Raw genomic sequence first — 13,867 nt, 5'->3', positions numbered from 1 at the left:
TTGCGGTAAAATAGAAATAATCCGAATGCGCGTTCCATCTGATGCCTAATGTTTGGACTGTAGTCGCATCCTCGAATTCCAGAAAATCTTCGTTTAAGTGGGATTTTGCGATTCCTTTCAGTATTCGGCTCCAGTTCGAAGTCCACTTTCGCAAAGAAAAACCTGCTGACCGTAGTGCGTGGGTGACTTCCCCCGAGCTTTAATCGTTGACTCGATGCTGTGGCCTCCTGCTAGCACGTCATCGACGTACATGCTTGTACGTAGAATGCTGGCTGCTGTGGGTGATGAAGTCTCTACATCGTCTGCTAGTTGGTGCAGTGTTCTTATTGCCAGATAAGGAGCACAGTTAACTCCAAACGTTACTGTCTTTAATTCATAGACGTTGATAGGATCCCCTTGATTATTGCGAAATACTATTCTTTGAAACTGGGTTTGGTTGGGCATTACCCATATTTGGCGATACATGTTCTCTATGTCGCTGTTAAGGACATATTTGAAGAATCACCAACGAAGGAGCAGAATTGTTAGGTCGGCCTGCAGTACGGGGCCGGTTTATAACACGTCATTCAAACTAGTGCCATTGGCAGTGGAACACGATGCGTTAAAAACTACTCTTACTTTTGTAGTCGTGCTCTTCTCTTTTATTACCGCATGATGAGGCAAAAAATAGCAATTTGTTGAATGGGGAGGGATAATTGTGGGAACTTTTGTCATATGCCCTAGTGTTTCGTATTCCGCTAATACTCTGTTGTTTTCAGTTTGTAGGGCTGGCGTTTTCGATAGGCGCGTCTCGTTTCGGTAAAACTGAGAGCAAGCGCTTTTCAGAGAGGGCCCTAATGTGATGCTGTTTGGAAACCCCTGCTTGAATGGTAGAGCTACGATGTATTTCCCATCAGTATTCCTTTTTGTTGTCTCTTTGTAAAGTGCCTCGTAATAGACATTATCCTCAGTGAGGGAGCTTTTCTTAGGGATATCTTCTAGCTCCCAAAAGGCAGTCAATTGTTTCTCGATGCTGATTTCATTAAAAAAAGATACTCGGTTATTAATTGGCTGAGTTGTTTCTGTGCGACCGGTTAATATCCAACCGAAGACGGTTTCTTGGGCGAGAAGGGTATTTAAGACGTTCTTCCGTATGCCGTCTAGAATTACTTGAGGATAAATGTCGCCTCCTAGGATTAGGTCCACTGGTTCGTTAACGAAGAACCTTTTATCCGCCAGAACAAAATCAGGGAACTCTTGTCGAGTCATTGCGTCAACTTGACATGTTGGAAGATCCCCTGTCAACTGAGGTAGGACCAGAACCACTGTATCAATACATACTAAGGGATCTATAAGGGAACCCAGTCTTATGGAGCAGGATTCTCTTTGAACTATTCGTGTGAGTTTTGGGCGGCTTGGATGGTTTGCTACCCTTTATGTCAGACACAGTTTCTAGAGTCTGAAAACGGCTGGACAGGAATTTGTCCATATCTTCCCATTTTGGGATGTCCGTTTTCTTCTCTACGGTTTGTTCCCATAGCGCCAAGGTGGATTCCGGGAGCTTTGTGGAACATAAGTATGTTATAATTGCATCCCAGTTTGTAATGTCGATTTTGTGACATTGAAGCGCCGATATGCAGTTATTTATTTCGCGTTGTAATTTTTTTATTGCTGTTCCGTATTCGTATTCGACTGCCGTAAGATTAAACAAAAGCTTCAATTGCGTGTTTACTAGGACACGCTTATTCTCATACCTGTCTTTTAAGTTTTTCCAGGCTGTTTCAAACCCTTCATTCGTCAGGGAGCAGCTTTCTACTATTTCTTTTGCTTCCCCTTGAGTCTTCTGCCTTAGACATATCTCTAAAAGCCGGCCAAGAAACCTTTAAACACATCGGTATCGCAAGGGGGTAGCCGAATTTTATGTCCATGACTGGGATTGGTTTCCACTTTTGTGGCAGGGGCATTTGGAGGTGGTGCTAATTTTTCCACTTCAGCAGCGATTGTAGCCATGCATTTCATATAGCATGCGAAACAGCTTTTATTTTTCTGCTTAATGGATTGCAGGTTCTCTTTCGTTATATCTGTAGAGTTGAAGAGACCTTCATAAAGTGACTTTGTCTTCTTCCATAGTGATTTCAGCTCCTCTTGCTGTATTGCAAGGGTGTGTTTGTTTTGTTCAGCGATTGGCTTCGCATTGAACTCCTGCTCAAACTCCACTATGGAGTCTGTCATTCTTATGTAGGTCTCCATTTTTTTTTTGTTATTTTAAATATCTTATCTCTTTTAAGGAACGAGAGCGGAAGTAACGACTCTGGAGTATTGTGCTTGCAACGAAAGCGAAACTATAAGAATGGACACAGATAGAAATCTTTTTCAAGATTTAATGTGCCTAATTATTTGTGTATTGTTGTTGAAATCTCTACAAGTGACACAGATAGAAATTTGAGTGAAAATTTATTGTATCAAAATTGGTGTTTGATGAAAATGAAGTGGGCTAATTGTGCCAAACCAAATTAGTATTCCAAAAAAAAAAAGGAATTGAACGCAATTGTGTACTTCTTCGAAAGTGAAAAGCGTAATAAACTTATTTATTTTGATTTTTCTCTGTTTAATACACAATTTCCAAAATAACTTTATACGGACTGTAAGTGAATATTGTCTACTACAAGCCTCAGTTGCCACTAGCCATCCAATGGTGTATAAGTCGCAGTGGCGTGGATATTGTGTACAAGTGTATATAAACTGAAGTGAATTTGTGACAAGTTTACAAAAAACATCAACCAGGTGGAAATAAAAGTGTTGTGTACTTCTTGTCGAACTTTTTAATTAAAGGAAACTATCCCTAAGTCTTATGTTGCACAGTGCAGTGGAAGTGACGAAAGCGAGAGAAAAAAAATCACTGCCTGTCTGCCTTGAGCTGTGTCGGAGGACTCTTACCACTGGTGGGGGAGTCAACCGATAGTCAAAAGGCGATTGGTGTGTTTAAAAAACACGAAATTTCCACCTACTTCGAATTATAAATCTATCACAAGTTCACTTCTACACGTATTGCAAAAAAAATGGTGGTGCATGAACCAATAAAACCAACGTACCTTGTATCGTTTAAGTGATGATTTGTTTTTATGATATTTGGTTAGATGTGTTGAGTGTATGATGTGCGGACTGTATGACGTGCGGACTGTATGATGTGCGGACTGTATGAAGTGTTGACTGTATGATGCGATGATTATGTGATGTGATAACTGTGCCTATAGAATGCTCGCTATTACCACTCGTCGCTTATTAATGGCCGATCGTTGGTATTTCTTTAAAATTCCAACTTATTTTCTTGCAAATTTGCACCGTCGATTCTAAATAATTTTGCTGATAAATTTGCACTTTAAATTTTAATGCGCTGGCTGAATATTGTGTTCACTTCGGTTTTCCTGGCGCGATAGGACCAATGATTACCTGCAGTTCGGGACGATGGGGATTCGTTCGCACGTAACACCAAAAAGAAAGATAAAAAGGAACTAGTTAGTGTCTTAAGGAAAAACCAACACTTTCACTAATCTAATTAATAACAAACTTTCTTTATTCAACAATTCAAAAGTAAGTGGAAAATTTAAATTTTAAAGTATTTGCGGAATCACACTAGCTTAACTTTATCGAATTTACACTTGAAAAACAGGAATTCTTACCTTCGGTTTGGTTGCTGGAGCTCACTTGCAGACGTTCAGAAAAAGTGAATTGAAAAGAAAAGAAAGAGTCCATGACACCCGCCGATTACTAACTTTCGTCGAGTTTTCCCCTACTCAATTAGTTCTCGGCTGTGCAAGGACAGTTACCGGTAATAATCAAAGTACGGGCGCATTAGGGTGACCCGAAAGTTATTTTAAAAAATATATTTAGGCTGGTGACCTAAACAGTGTCTGTGTTGACTTTAACAAACAAATAAATAAAGTGATTGAATTTTTCTATGGTAGATATGCTAAACTCTCTATCGATGATTTGTTTAAAAGGAGTAATAATTTGCCGAGTAATGTTCGCTGTGTAGACGTGTTTTTGTTTCGCTGACAAAGGATTGCTGTTTTCTTTGCTTTATTTACGTAAATTTGTACCAAATAAGTGTTTGGTGATATATTTATGCAATTCTGCTAGTTTTTTATAAAAGTGGTTACATTCCAAACAAGTAAAAAGCAACTTTAATCTAAAATCTTCGAGTTGGTGTTTATTTTTGGTTTTCTTTTGTGGCAAAATGAGTAAACCGAATACAAGGCTCACAAAGCAACAACAACCAGGGCTTTTGGCGCGGAATGATGTATCGTCACCAATCACTTCGCTGTCGCCTAATGCATCAATTTCAACACAATCACGGAACGCGGACCGAAAAATGCAAGGTGAGAGTATATCAGCCGAACAGCTTATGCTAATATGGGAGAAAAAACTCGAAAAGCATGAAAAAAATATCATTGAACACATAAATGAAATGTGTGAACAAAAACTCAAAACGCACGAAGAAAATATTATTAAACATATTAATGAGTCAATGCAATCCATGGAGAATAGAGTTATGCAAAAAATGAGCGAGCTTACGGGTGAGTTAGCGAATGCGAAAGATAGAATAGAAAGATGTGAACAAAGAGTAGCGGGTGTCGAAAATGCACAAACTGAGTTTGCATTTCTCAAAACCAAGATTGATGCATTGCGTGAGGAAATTGAGGATCTTGGGGAAAAAGCTGTGTCAACTGATATCGTGATAAATGGTATACCGAATTCAAATGACGACAATGTTAAAGAAATTTTCAGCAAACTGTGTGAAGCAATTAGTTATGAGACACCTGCCATTCGTCAAGCTTTCCGTATGCGCTCAAACAAACACAAAAATTCAAATAATGATTATGTGCCTGTTATAATTAAACTTAACTCAGCGCACGATAGAAATCAACTGCTTAAAGCTGTTTCTACTTTTGTGAAGCGCCAGGGTTCATTAGCTTCTGCTTTTAGCATTAGAGGCAGAGTATACGTGAGAGTGCAGAGAAAAACGGAGGCGAAGCTGGTGAAAAGCAGAGAAGATATAAATGCTCTTGTCAGCGAAGGCAAACAATGATGACGAATTTCGACAACGACGCAAGCATGTTTATTACTACATTTACTTTTTTGTCTTTCTCTCTTACTTTTTCAAATATGTATGTTTATCATTTGCAAATTCCTCTTTTATTTATTACTTTCAATTCTACAAACCAAAGCCCATTACGCAGCGCTAAATGCATTAATCCTAATGATCAGTGAAAATGAGTATCTGAGTACTGACAACGTATGTCTCAAGATCATTTTAACCCTTGTAAGCAACAGTCATGCAGGTTTGCAGCTTTGCCACATAAATGCACGTAGTCTTAATTTACAGAAACTTGATTACATGAACCAAATTTTGCAAAATACAAAAATTGACATACTTTGTGTGACTGAGACTTGGTTTAGAGAGGATATTGAGGATGAATTTTATAACTACACTCTTACACATTGGCACGGAATGATAGGAAAACCGGGGCAAGAGGTGGAGGTGTTGCCATATATTGTAAAACATCGCTGAGACATCAGGTTATCTTCAAATCCAACGAAAATGATCCTGTTGAGTACTTGATTATAGAAGTTAGTGATGCATTAAAGAAGTGTTTAGTTGTGTGTATGTACAACCCCAGTAAATTCCATAAGCTAGACAATTTTTTCCTAAAATTGTCTGAATTTATATGCAAATATGAACCTATTTTGGTCTGTGGTGACTTTAACACAGACCTATTAAACAATGACTTGAGGTCAATGACATTAATGGATAATTTGTATTCCGCTGGCTTAGACGTTGTCAATAAATCTCCTACTAGATTTTCACCAAATTGCAAATTTAACTTGCTAGACCTAATATGTACCTCGGACCGTTCCAGTGTACTTTATTTTGACCAGTTCTCAGTTGCGGGAATATCGGATCATGACATGTTGTTTATATCGTATGATATAGATTTTAATTGCAATACCGAAACACAATTTTATTATAGGGATTTTAAGTCAGTTAATATCTCTGAACTAATGTGCGAAGCTGATTCTTTACATTGGAACCGCGTATGGATGTTTTCAGATATTAACCAAAAACTCAGTTATTTCATGTTTCTTTTAAATTACCTATTTACTAAATATGTACCTCTAAAGGCGGTAAAGTCCCAAACAAATAAACAGCCGTGGTTCACAAAAGAGGTTCTGCTGGCTATCAAAGGTCGTAGTAAGTCTTACAAAATTTGAAAACTGGCAATGTTATCGTCTGGCCAGAAATCATGCTACACTCACAGTAAGAAATTCTAAAAGACTTTTTTTTCAAACAAAGCTTGACACTAATTTACCAACCAAGAACTTGTGGAAAAATCTCAAATCAATAGGGATTGCATGTAAAAATGATTCGAAATGCGATTTGGACCCTGACTCCATCAATGACTTCTTTTTACAGTCGAGTAGTTATATAAATAATCAAAATTTCAAACTTAATGAAAACGTGATGTACATACCAGATAATAACAAATTTCAATTTTTCGGAGTTACAGAGGATGATGTCATAGGATGTATATTCTCAATAAAGTCCAATGCCGTTGGTGACGACGGTATAAGCCTTAGGTTTGTAAAACTTATTGCAATCAACATTGTTTCAACGTTAACACATATTATTAACTTTTCGATAACGACTTCAACTTTTCCCGATGCTTGGAAGATAGCAAAAGTTATTCCTATTGCTAAAAAGCCATCGGCTGTTTTGCCAATGGATTTTCGGCCGATAAGCATATTACCCGCTCTTTCTAAAATCTGGGAAAAGTTAGTGGTGGCCCAAATCACCGAATACCTCAATAAGAAAAACCTTCTCTCAGAATGCCAGTCTGGTTATAGAGCGAGCCATAGTTGTGCGACGGCTTTACTCAAGGTAATTGAAGACATCCGCCCTGCCTACGATAGGGGTGATTTGACTGTGATGTCACTTTTAGATTTTTCGAAAGCCTTTGACACAGTAGATCATTCCATTCTCTTAATGAAATTACGACACTACTTTGGATTCTCTTCTAGCGCTTCAAGATTGCTCGAAAACTATCTTACAAATCGTTGGCAGAAGGTAGTAGTTAAAAGTGGTTGCTCTGAGACGAAGTGCCTGTGCTCGGGGGTGCCTCAGGGATCTATACTTGGACCAGTTTTGTTCAGTATGTTCATTAACGATATTACTCATTGCTGTAAAAGTGTTTCAATACATCTATATGCTGATGATGCACAAATATATCTATCTCGCCCTATTGGCTTATCTGAAGATTTGGTTTGTAGGATGAACGAGGATCTCGGAAGCATCTCTTCGTGGTCGAGTGATAATAATTTAAATCTAAATGCGTCTAAAACAAAAGCTATTTGCATTTCGCACTCTCCGAAACTAGTAGAGAATTTGCCATCGGTTATACTACAGGATATTACCATTAAGTATGAGTCGGTCGTTAATAGTTTAGGGTTCAAACTAAATTCCAATTTTAACTGTGTTGATCATATTAACTACGTTTTATCAAAAATTTATTTTGTGTTAAGGAAATTGTGGTACACGGCTGCTTTCATTCCTCCAAATGTCAAATTAATGTTAGTCAGATCACTAATAGTTCCTTTCATTTCGTTGGGAGGGTTAGTGTTTGGTGATATAGACTGCAGGTCTAGAAATAAGCTACAACTTGCATTGAACAATTGTGCAAGATATATCTACTTGAAGCGTAAATTTGACCACATATCAGAGTTTTCGTTTAAAATACTTGATTGCAGTCTTACTACCTTCCTAAACTATCGCAATCTAATTTTCCTGAATAAATTAATTTATAAAAAACAACCAGAATACCTATTCCGAAATTCATGTTTTGCTAGATCTGACAGAACCTGTAACCTCATCGTTCCACACCATAAATATCTCTCATCATCAAGGACGTTCTTTGTCAGTACTATCAAAGTATGGAACTCATTACCTAATTTTATTAAAAATGAGCCCAATGCATCGCGCTTTAAATTGGCTTTGTCTGAATTTTTTGATATACGAAAAACACTATTCTAGCTATTTTCTCGAATCTACATTGTCTATTTCTGTTATTTGTTTTATATTAATATAAATATTGTTATACTCACATTATTATATTGTACACATATACAAATATCGAGTACTTTAAGAGACAATAGTCTCACTTGTACAAATGTGTTAAATAAATTGAATTGAATTGAATTGAATAAAATTTTGATATGCAGAATACTTGCCACCGAATGACGGAAGTTTTAGCTTAGGTAATTTTGAACCTGACTGGATAACACAAGTGGTATCTGACAGTGAAGCGTTTGAATCCTCAGAAATCTGGACTGAATGATAAATTTAGTTGTTATGTACTACTCCTCCGTCAACACGACCATTGTCCTCCAAATCAAGTTTTCGATGTCCGTTTGTGTAAACAACACATTTTTGAAAAACGACTCAAGAATACCAAGTCGACATTTATATTCGGCAGGTGACAAAACTTTACACCCTGGTCGTAAACTGGCCTCAACAATATTTTTGATGCGAGAAATATGTTTTCTTTATATTAGCTCGCTGTTGCTTGAGTTCCTCGAGAGACATTGTAAAATGTGCTAAAACTTAGTAGGTGCTTATTTTTTGCGATGGAAAAATAGAGTACAATGACTAATGGCAGGAAACACCGTTCAATCGTTCGTTGGGTAGCGACAAATATTTCGATAGCAAGAAATCCCAAATGAACAGCCCATTTACCGGAGTTTTGGCAGAGAAATTATATGCCAGCGAAGTTGGCGATAGCGCAAACAGCGAAGAAATAGCAGCAGTTACAGCAGCGGCAGCGAAAGAAATGTGCCCAAAGCTAAGCGACCATAGCCGAATTGCCAAAGGTGATAAATGTAATGTAGTGTCGGCAGCGAATTGACGGAGTAGCGGCAGCGATGTAATACAAAAAATGCAAAGCAGCGAACTAAAAAAAATATGGGTTCAGGGAAAAATTGTGCTGCTACTTGCACTTGAACAAATTGATTCCGTTACTCCAACCTTCTGGAAATTTTCCAACTGGATCCGATGTCCAACAAAATGATTATGACGGCGATGTTGATATGATGCACGATTTCTTGTGACCACCAAGAGTAAGACCACTATATTTTACGAAATGCTTCTTCTTCAAAAAAATTTTGGTTTGTTGGGTGAATATACGCAAATATTCACATTTTCTAAAAGGTGTGAATGGTAAGAAAGGTAAAGAATGAAGTTTTGTCTACCAAAATTGGTAAAAAGCTTATATTCGGTTGTTATGGTATCTGTGAAAAGGGTGCTATGAAACGTTTGAGTATCGTTCAGAAGGTCTTGTGAGATGCCTCCTGTAGCTGCCGCGTGTGCACTGGCTTGTTCCCGGAGCTTCAGCCTGGGGCGGGGTAGTTCAAACAGCTACAGGACCAAGATACCTTCTCCCTATTCTACAGTCCTAACAAGAAATATTTATACTTGCACACTAAACGTAAAGAAAACTATCACCTGAATCTTACTTCTACAAGCGTACTTACGTGTTCAACCCTTATCACCTTGCAGCACATATATAGGTTTCGGCTGCTCTAAACCCACCCTACCTTGGCCTTTAAGATGGTTATAAGGCCCCATTAGACCACCCCCCACTTCCTTCGATCAGACCAAACTAATTATTTTAGCAATCCATTATAAAAACTATATTTATTTACAATCAAGGCATAATTATGTGCTTATGGTACTTAGGATTCTAAGAGAAGAAACTCAACTTTCAAATTTCACATATGCTTCTATCACTTAACTACTAACACATTTTTTGATGGGTCTTATACAAAAAGACAATAACTAACCTACCTCAACAGCTGGTATCGTATTTGGTCATTGCCCTATATTCTTAAAGTATGTAATTTTCATGTTCTAATTACATACCTACATACACATGCATTGGTTTTCGCAAAGAAACAGGAAAGGAGCAAACCAAGAACTAGGGAAGAGTGGGAGAACAGAGTCTACCACGTTTGGTTCTCAAATAAAAACAATGTTGGCAGAAAGTTTGAGTGAATCAAAAAAAAATGAAATTCTTTATATTATGAATGAATTCCAGTTCGTTCATAATCTTTGCATAGTTGTGTATGTATGTAGCTCAACAAACTAAGCTCCTCCATATGTACGTATCATCGTATGTATGATCACTTAGAAGAGAAGATCAGGATAGTAAACCAAACGTAAAAGAAATTTAAGTACACTAATTCCGCGGGTACAACCGCACTTGTGTATATACACACGTATATAGGTACATATGGATGAAAAAAAAATTGTTTTTATAATTAGTGAAAAATAATAATTCAATATCACTTACATTGGTGTCAATAAAGCAGTCCCACGTAGCGAAGAGGCCTCCTTGCTGTGTGCGCTGAAATCTTAGGTTTATGTTTGTTTCATATATGCATATGTTATTTATTTTCCTATCCACCCTAATAAGTATTCATATTTTTAGTTATTGTAAGAAATGAAATGAAACAAATCGACAAGAATTTCGATTGAAAAGCAGAAGAATAGTAAGGGAGGGATCACTAAATGTGATGATCTCCTAAATCACGTGACAGCATGCATGTGTATAAATATGTAAAATGTAGGTGTGCATTGAAATCGAGACTTTAAGATAAAACTAAACGGAGAAAACCAACTCTTGTTGAGGGAGACTAATGCTTATTTTGGCCCTCAGAAATGCCAAAATGACACTCTTATTTTAATCATTATTTAACAATTATTATCGTTCTAATTAGATTTTATTTTCATTGACCTAATTAAGTTAGGTTAACAATAAGTTAAAAGGGGTAACTCTTTACTAAATTACCCTTTGGTTTTCTTTAGATAAGAAAGCCAATTCCTATGTAATATTTAGCGCGATTTAAGATTTTTCTTTTTCTCCTCTTTAAATTAATGTATAATTTCCTTCGGAATATAAAATGTTAACACCTTTTGTCGCAATTAGCTTAGTGTGTGCACGTGTTTACACACACGTAGATATAATGTTAAGTTATTTTTACTTTGGTGCATGTTTAATTTAACATAACATTTATTGGCACGGCAAAGTTAAAAATATTTTACTTTGGGAGCAGTAAAATTCAATTAGGATAAAAAGCAATATATTTGGGAGAGAAAATATGTTTATTTATCTGTGTCACGAATTTGTGGCTTCCTGGTGTAGGATGATGATGCTGATTCGCAGAGGATCGGCCTCCTCCTGGTGGTTTCCGAGTCTTGATGGTGGTAGCAGCTAATTAAAATCTGGATGGTGGTTGCAGCCTCGTAGCCAGCAGAGATTTAACACGCGTTGCCGATTAAAATATTTGAAGCGCACACTTTTTATTTACTACTTTAAATAATATTTATATAACCGCGTCAATATATATTTATATCATTTGGTTATACCATTAAACGTGGTTTTGAACTCATGATTATGTTGGCGTGTCTCTGCTGGTCTTACCTCCTTACACGTTCGTTCCCAAAAAAGAAAAGAAAGAAGTTTTTCCGGAAACTCAAGTGGGCAATTTTTGAAGGCTGACAAATCAGCTGTTTCATGAATGTCATTGAAGGAAGTGTTCGGAATGACATAACTTTTAGTACAAATTGGGTTAATTGACAAGGGGAAAATGATATATACCCTATCGTAAGTTGTGTGGTTTTTTCCGGAATAATCATTATGACGAATATGTTTTTTTTTTTTCTCAGGCACGTACGCCAGTACACGGTTGAGAACTAGATAAGTTGCAGTCATATTAGACTACAATTGCCATGCATGTAATACTCCTATATTGCTAATAGAAAATGCTCGCAATGTGTTTTGGATGCGAAATCAAAGTAAGACAGCCTATAAAATGTTTGTGATTGTAGCAGCATAAGTGTGGCAAGGAAAACCTTAAATTTTGGTACATTCGATTATTGAATACAAAAACAAAAACATGTAAACAGCAATATATCGGCACTCTGATGTTGGGTAATGTACTTAGCTTTTTGTAGCAATGTAGAAGTATTACATATATGACAATTTCCAAGTAAACATTTCTGAGTCGTTTCGATGCAATTTGATTTTTATTCTTTCAAATTTTGAATTAGTCAGTTTTCAACATATTTAAAAAAACTGAAAACCCATTGAACTCTAATTCTCTAATTTCCAGTTCTGATGCATGTCAGAGTTGGTGCAGTCTGCAATAAATAAGTGCATACAGATAACACTAAACTTGACAAAACCCGAAAATATGTGAAAAAAGTGATTCACTGGAAACATTTTCACAGTAAGTTATGTTTTCCTAGTTAATATATACATCCTTGAAAAGGTCTAATTCTCTTCTTATACGATCTGGAAATAAACTGTGAAGGTCTTTTGCCGGATATAGATCCCACTCGTTCCAGTAACAAGTACCATTGAGGTACTAGCCCTACCATCCCGAGAACGATTTAGTATGACCACATTCTTTCTAGGCCATTCCGTCCGCGTCACCCCCTGCATGAGGAACGTGGAGTCGCCAGAGCCTCGCATGCTATATGTGTATGTGTATGACACATGCATATTTGTAACAGGATTTGGCTTGAGTAGGTTGGTAATTGGGCCGCGGGAGCTATGAAAACGCGCTTGTAGTTGTTTTCTTGCTTATTTCAGTTCATTTCAGTTTTACAGTAACGGCACAGTTACATTCTGTCTCTATTTCTCTAATTCTGTCTCTTGTTTACTTAGTATTAAAAAAATTGTCTGTGTAATGTTTCTATATTTCCCATTAGATACTGTGTTAAAACATATGCTGGGCATAGAGAATGGGTGCGCATGGTTCGAGTACACAATGAAGGTAGCATATTTGCTTCGTGTTCAAATGATCATTCAATTCGTGTATGGTTGACAAGCACGAAGGACTGTAAGGTATGCAAGCTTATTAATTTATTCCATAAATATTTAGATTAATACCCATATTCTGCACTTAGATTACCTATCCACTTTCCGCTTCCCTACTATTGAAATGTTCTATTCTAATACACATCTCCTAATTTATTTTCTTGTATTTTTTCTTAAATTTGTTTCCCCTTCCCTCCTAATACGGTTTCAGTACTGGTGTAAACAATATTCCAAAAAGCCAACGAAATACAAGATAAATACAACCTAGTTTATTAAAAACAAACGAGCCAGTGTTTTTTTGGCATTCGACCGTTTTTTGTGAATATTTTATTTTTATTCTTAAAATTTTGTGCACAAGTATGTAACGAAATTCAAACTTCTTGCGAAAGAAATCAATTTGTTTTATTATGAAAACATTTGGTTAGAAGAAAATGAAAAAAACGTCAACAATAACGTGTCAAACTTATTTATTTTGCTCTCGTTGGAAATTGCTACAACATGCTACACTCACAAACATCAGAGTGCCGATATATTGGTTCCACCCATAAATTCAGAAAACAAAAATTCAGAAATACATTTTTTCAGAAAACATTAGTCAGTACTCTTTTTTAAGAAAGCCAAAATTCAGAAGTCACAACTCCGAGACAAAAGTTCATAAATCAAAATTCAGAAGTCAAATATCAGAAGTCAAAATTCAGAAGTCAAATTTCAGAAGTCGAAATTCAGAAGTCAAAATTCAGAAAGTAATCAGAGAGCAAAAAAACATAAAATTTTGCGCAAAATTTAATGTTTTTTTGCTCTCTGATTACTTTCCGAATTTCGACTTCTGAAATTTGACTTCTTAATTTTGACTTCTTAATTTTGACTTCTGAATTTTTGTTTCTGAATTTTGACCTCGAGAACTATGGTGGCGTCTCTAGCTTGGAGTACGACGTTTCTTTCATTAATGGTAG

General features: G+C 36.6%; 1 protein-coding gene across 10 annotated transcripts in view; it reads left to right on the top strand.

Annotated features, from left to right (window-relative positions):
- The window catches only part of Lis-1 (LisH and WD40 domain-containing Lis-1), a 761,024-nt gene that overhangs the window by 394,806 nt on the left and 352,351 nt on the right, over positions 1–13,867 (top strand). For all 10 annotated transcript variants that reach the window (XM_067772985.1, XM_067772987.1, XM_067772995.1 and 7 more), the window contains one exon: positions 12,806–12,941. In XM_067772985.1, the coding sequence (XP_067629086.1) occupies positions 12,806–12,941 (136 nt within the window). The remainder of the gene's footprint in view (positions 1–12,805; positions 12,942–13,867) is intronic.

Source organism: Eurosta solidaginis, chromosome 3, assembly GCF_040869045.1.
Source record: "Eurosta solidaginis isolate ZX-2024a chromosome 3, ASM4086904v1, whole genome shotgun sequence".
Classification (NCBI taxonomy): domain Eukaryota; kingdom Metazoa; phylum Arthropoda; class Insecta; order Diptera; family Tephritidae; genus Eurosta; species Eurosta solidaginis.
This window is presented reverse-complemented; position numbering and strand designations above follow the sequence as displayed.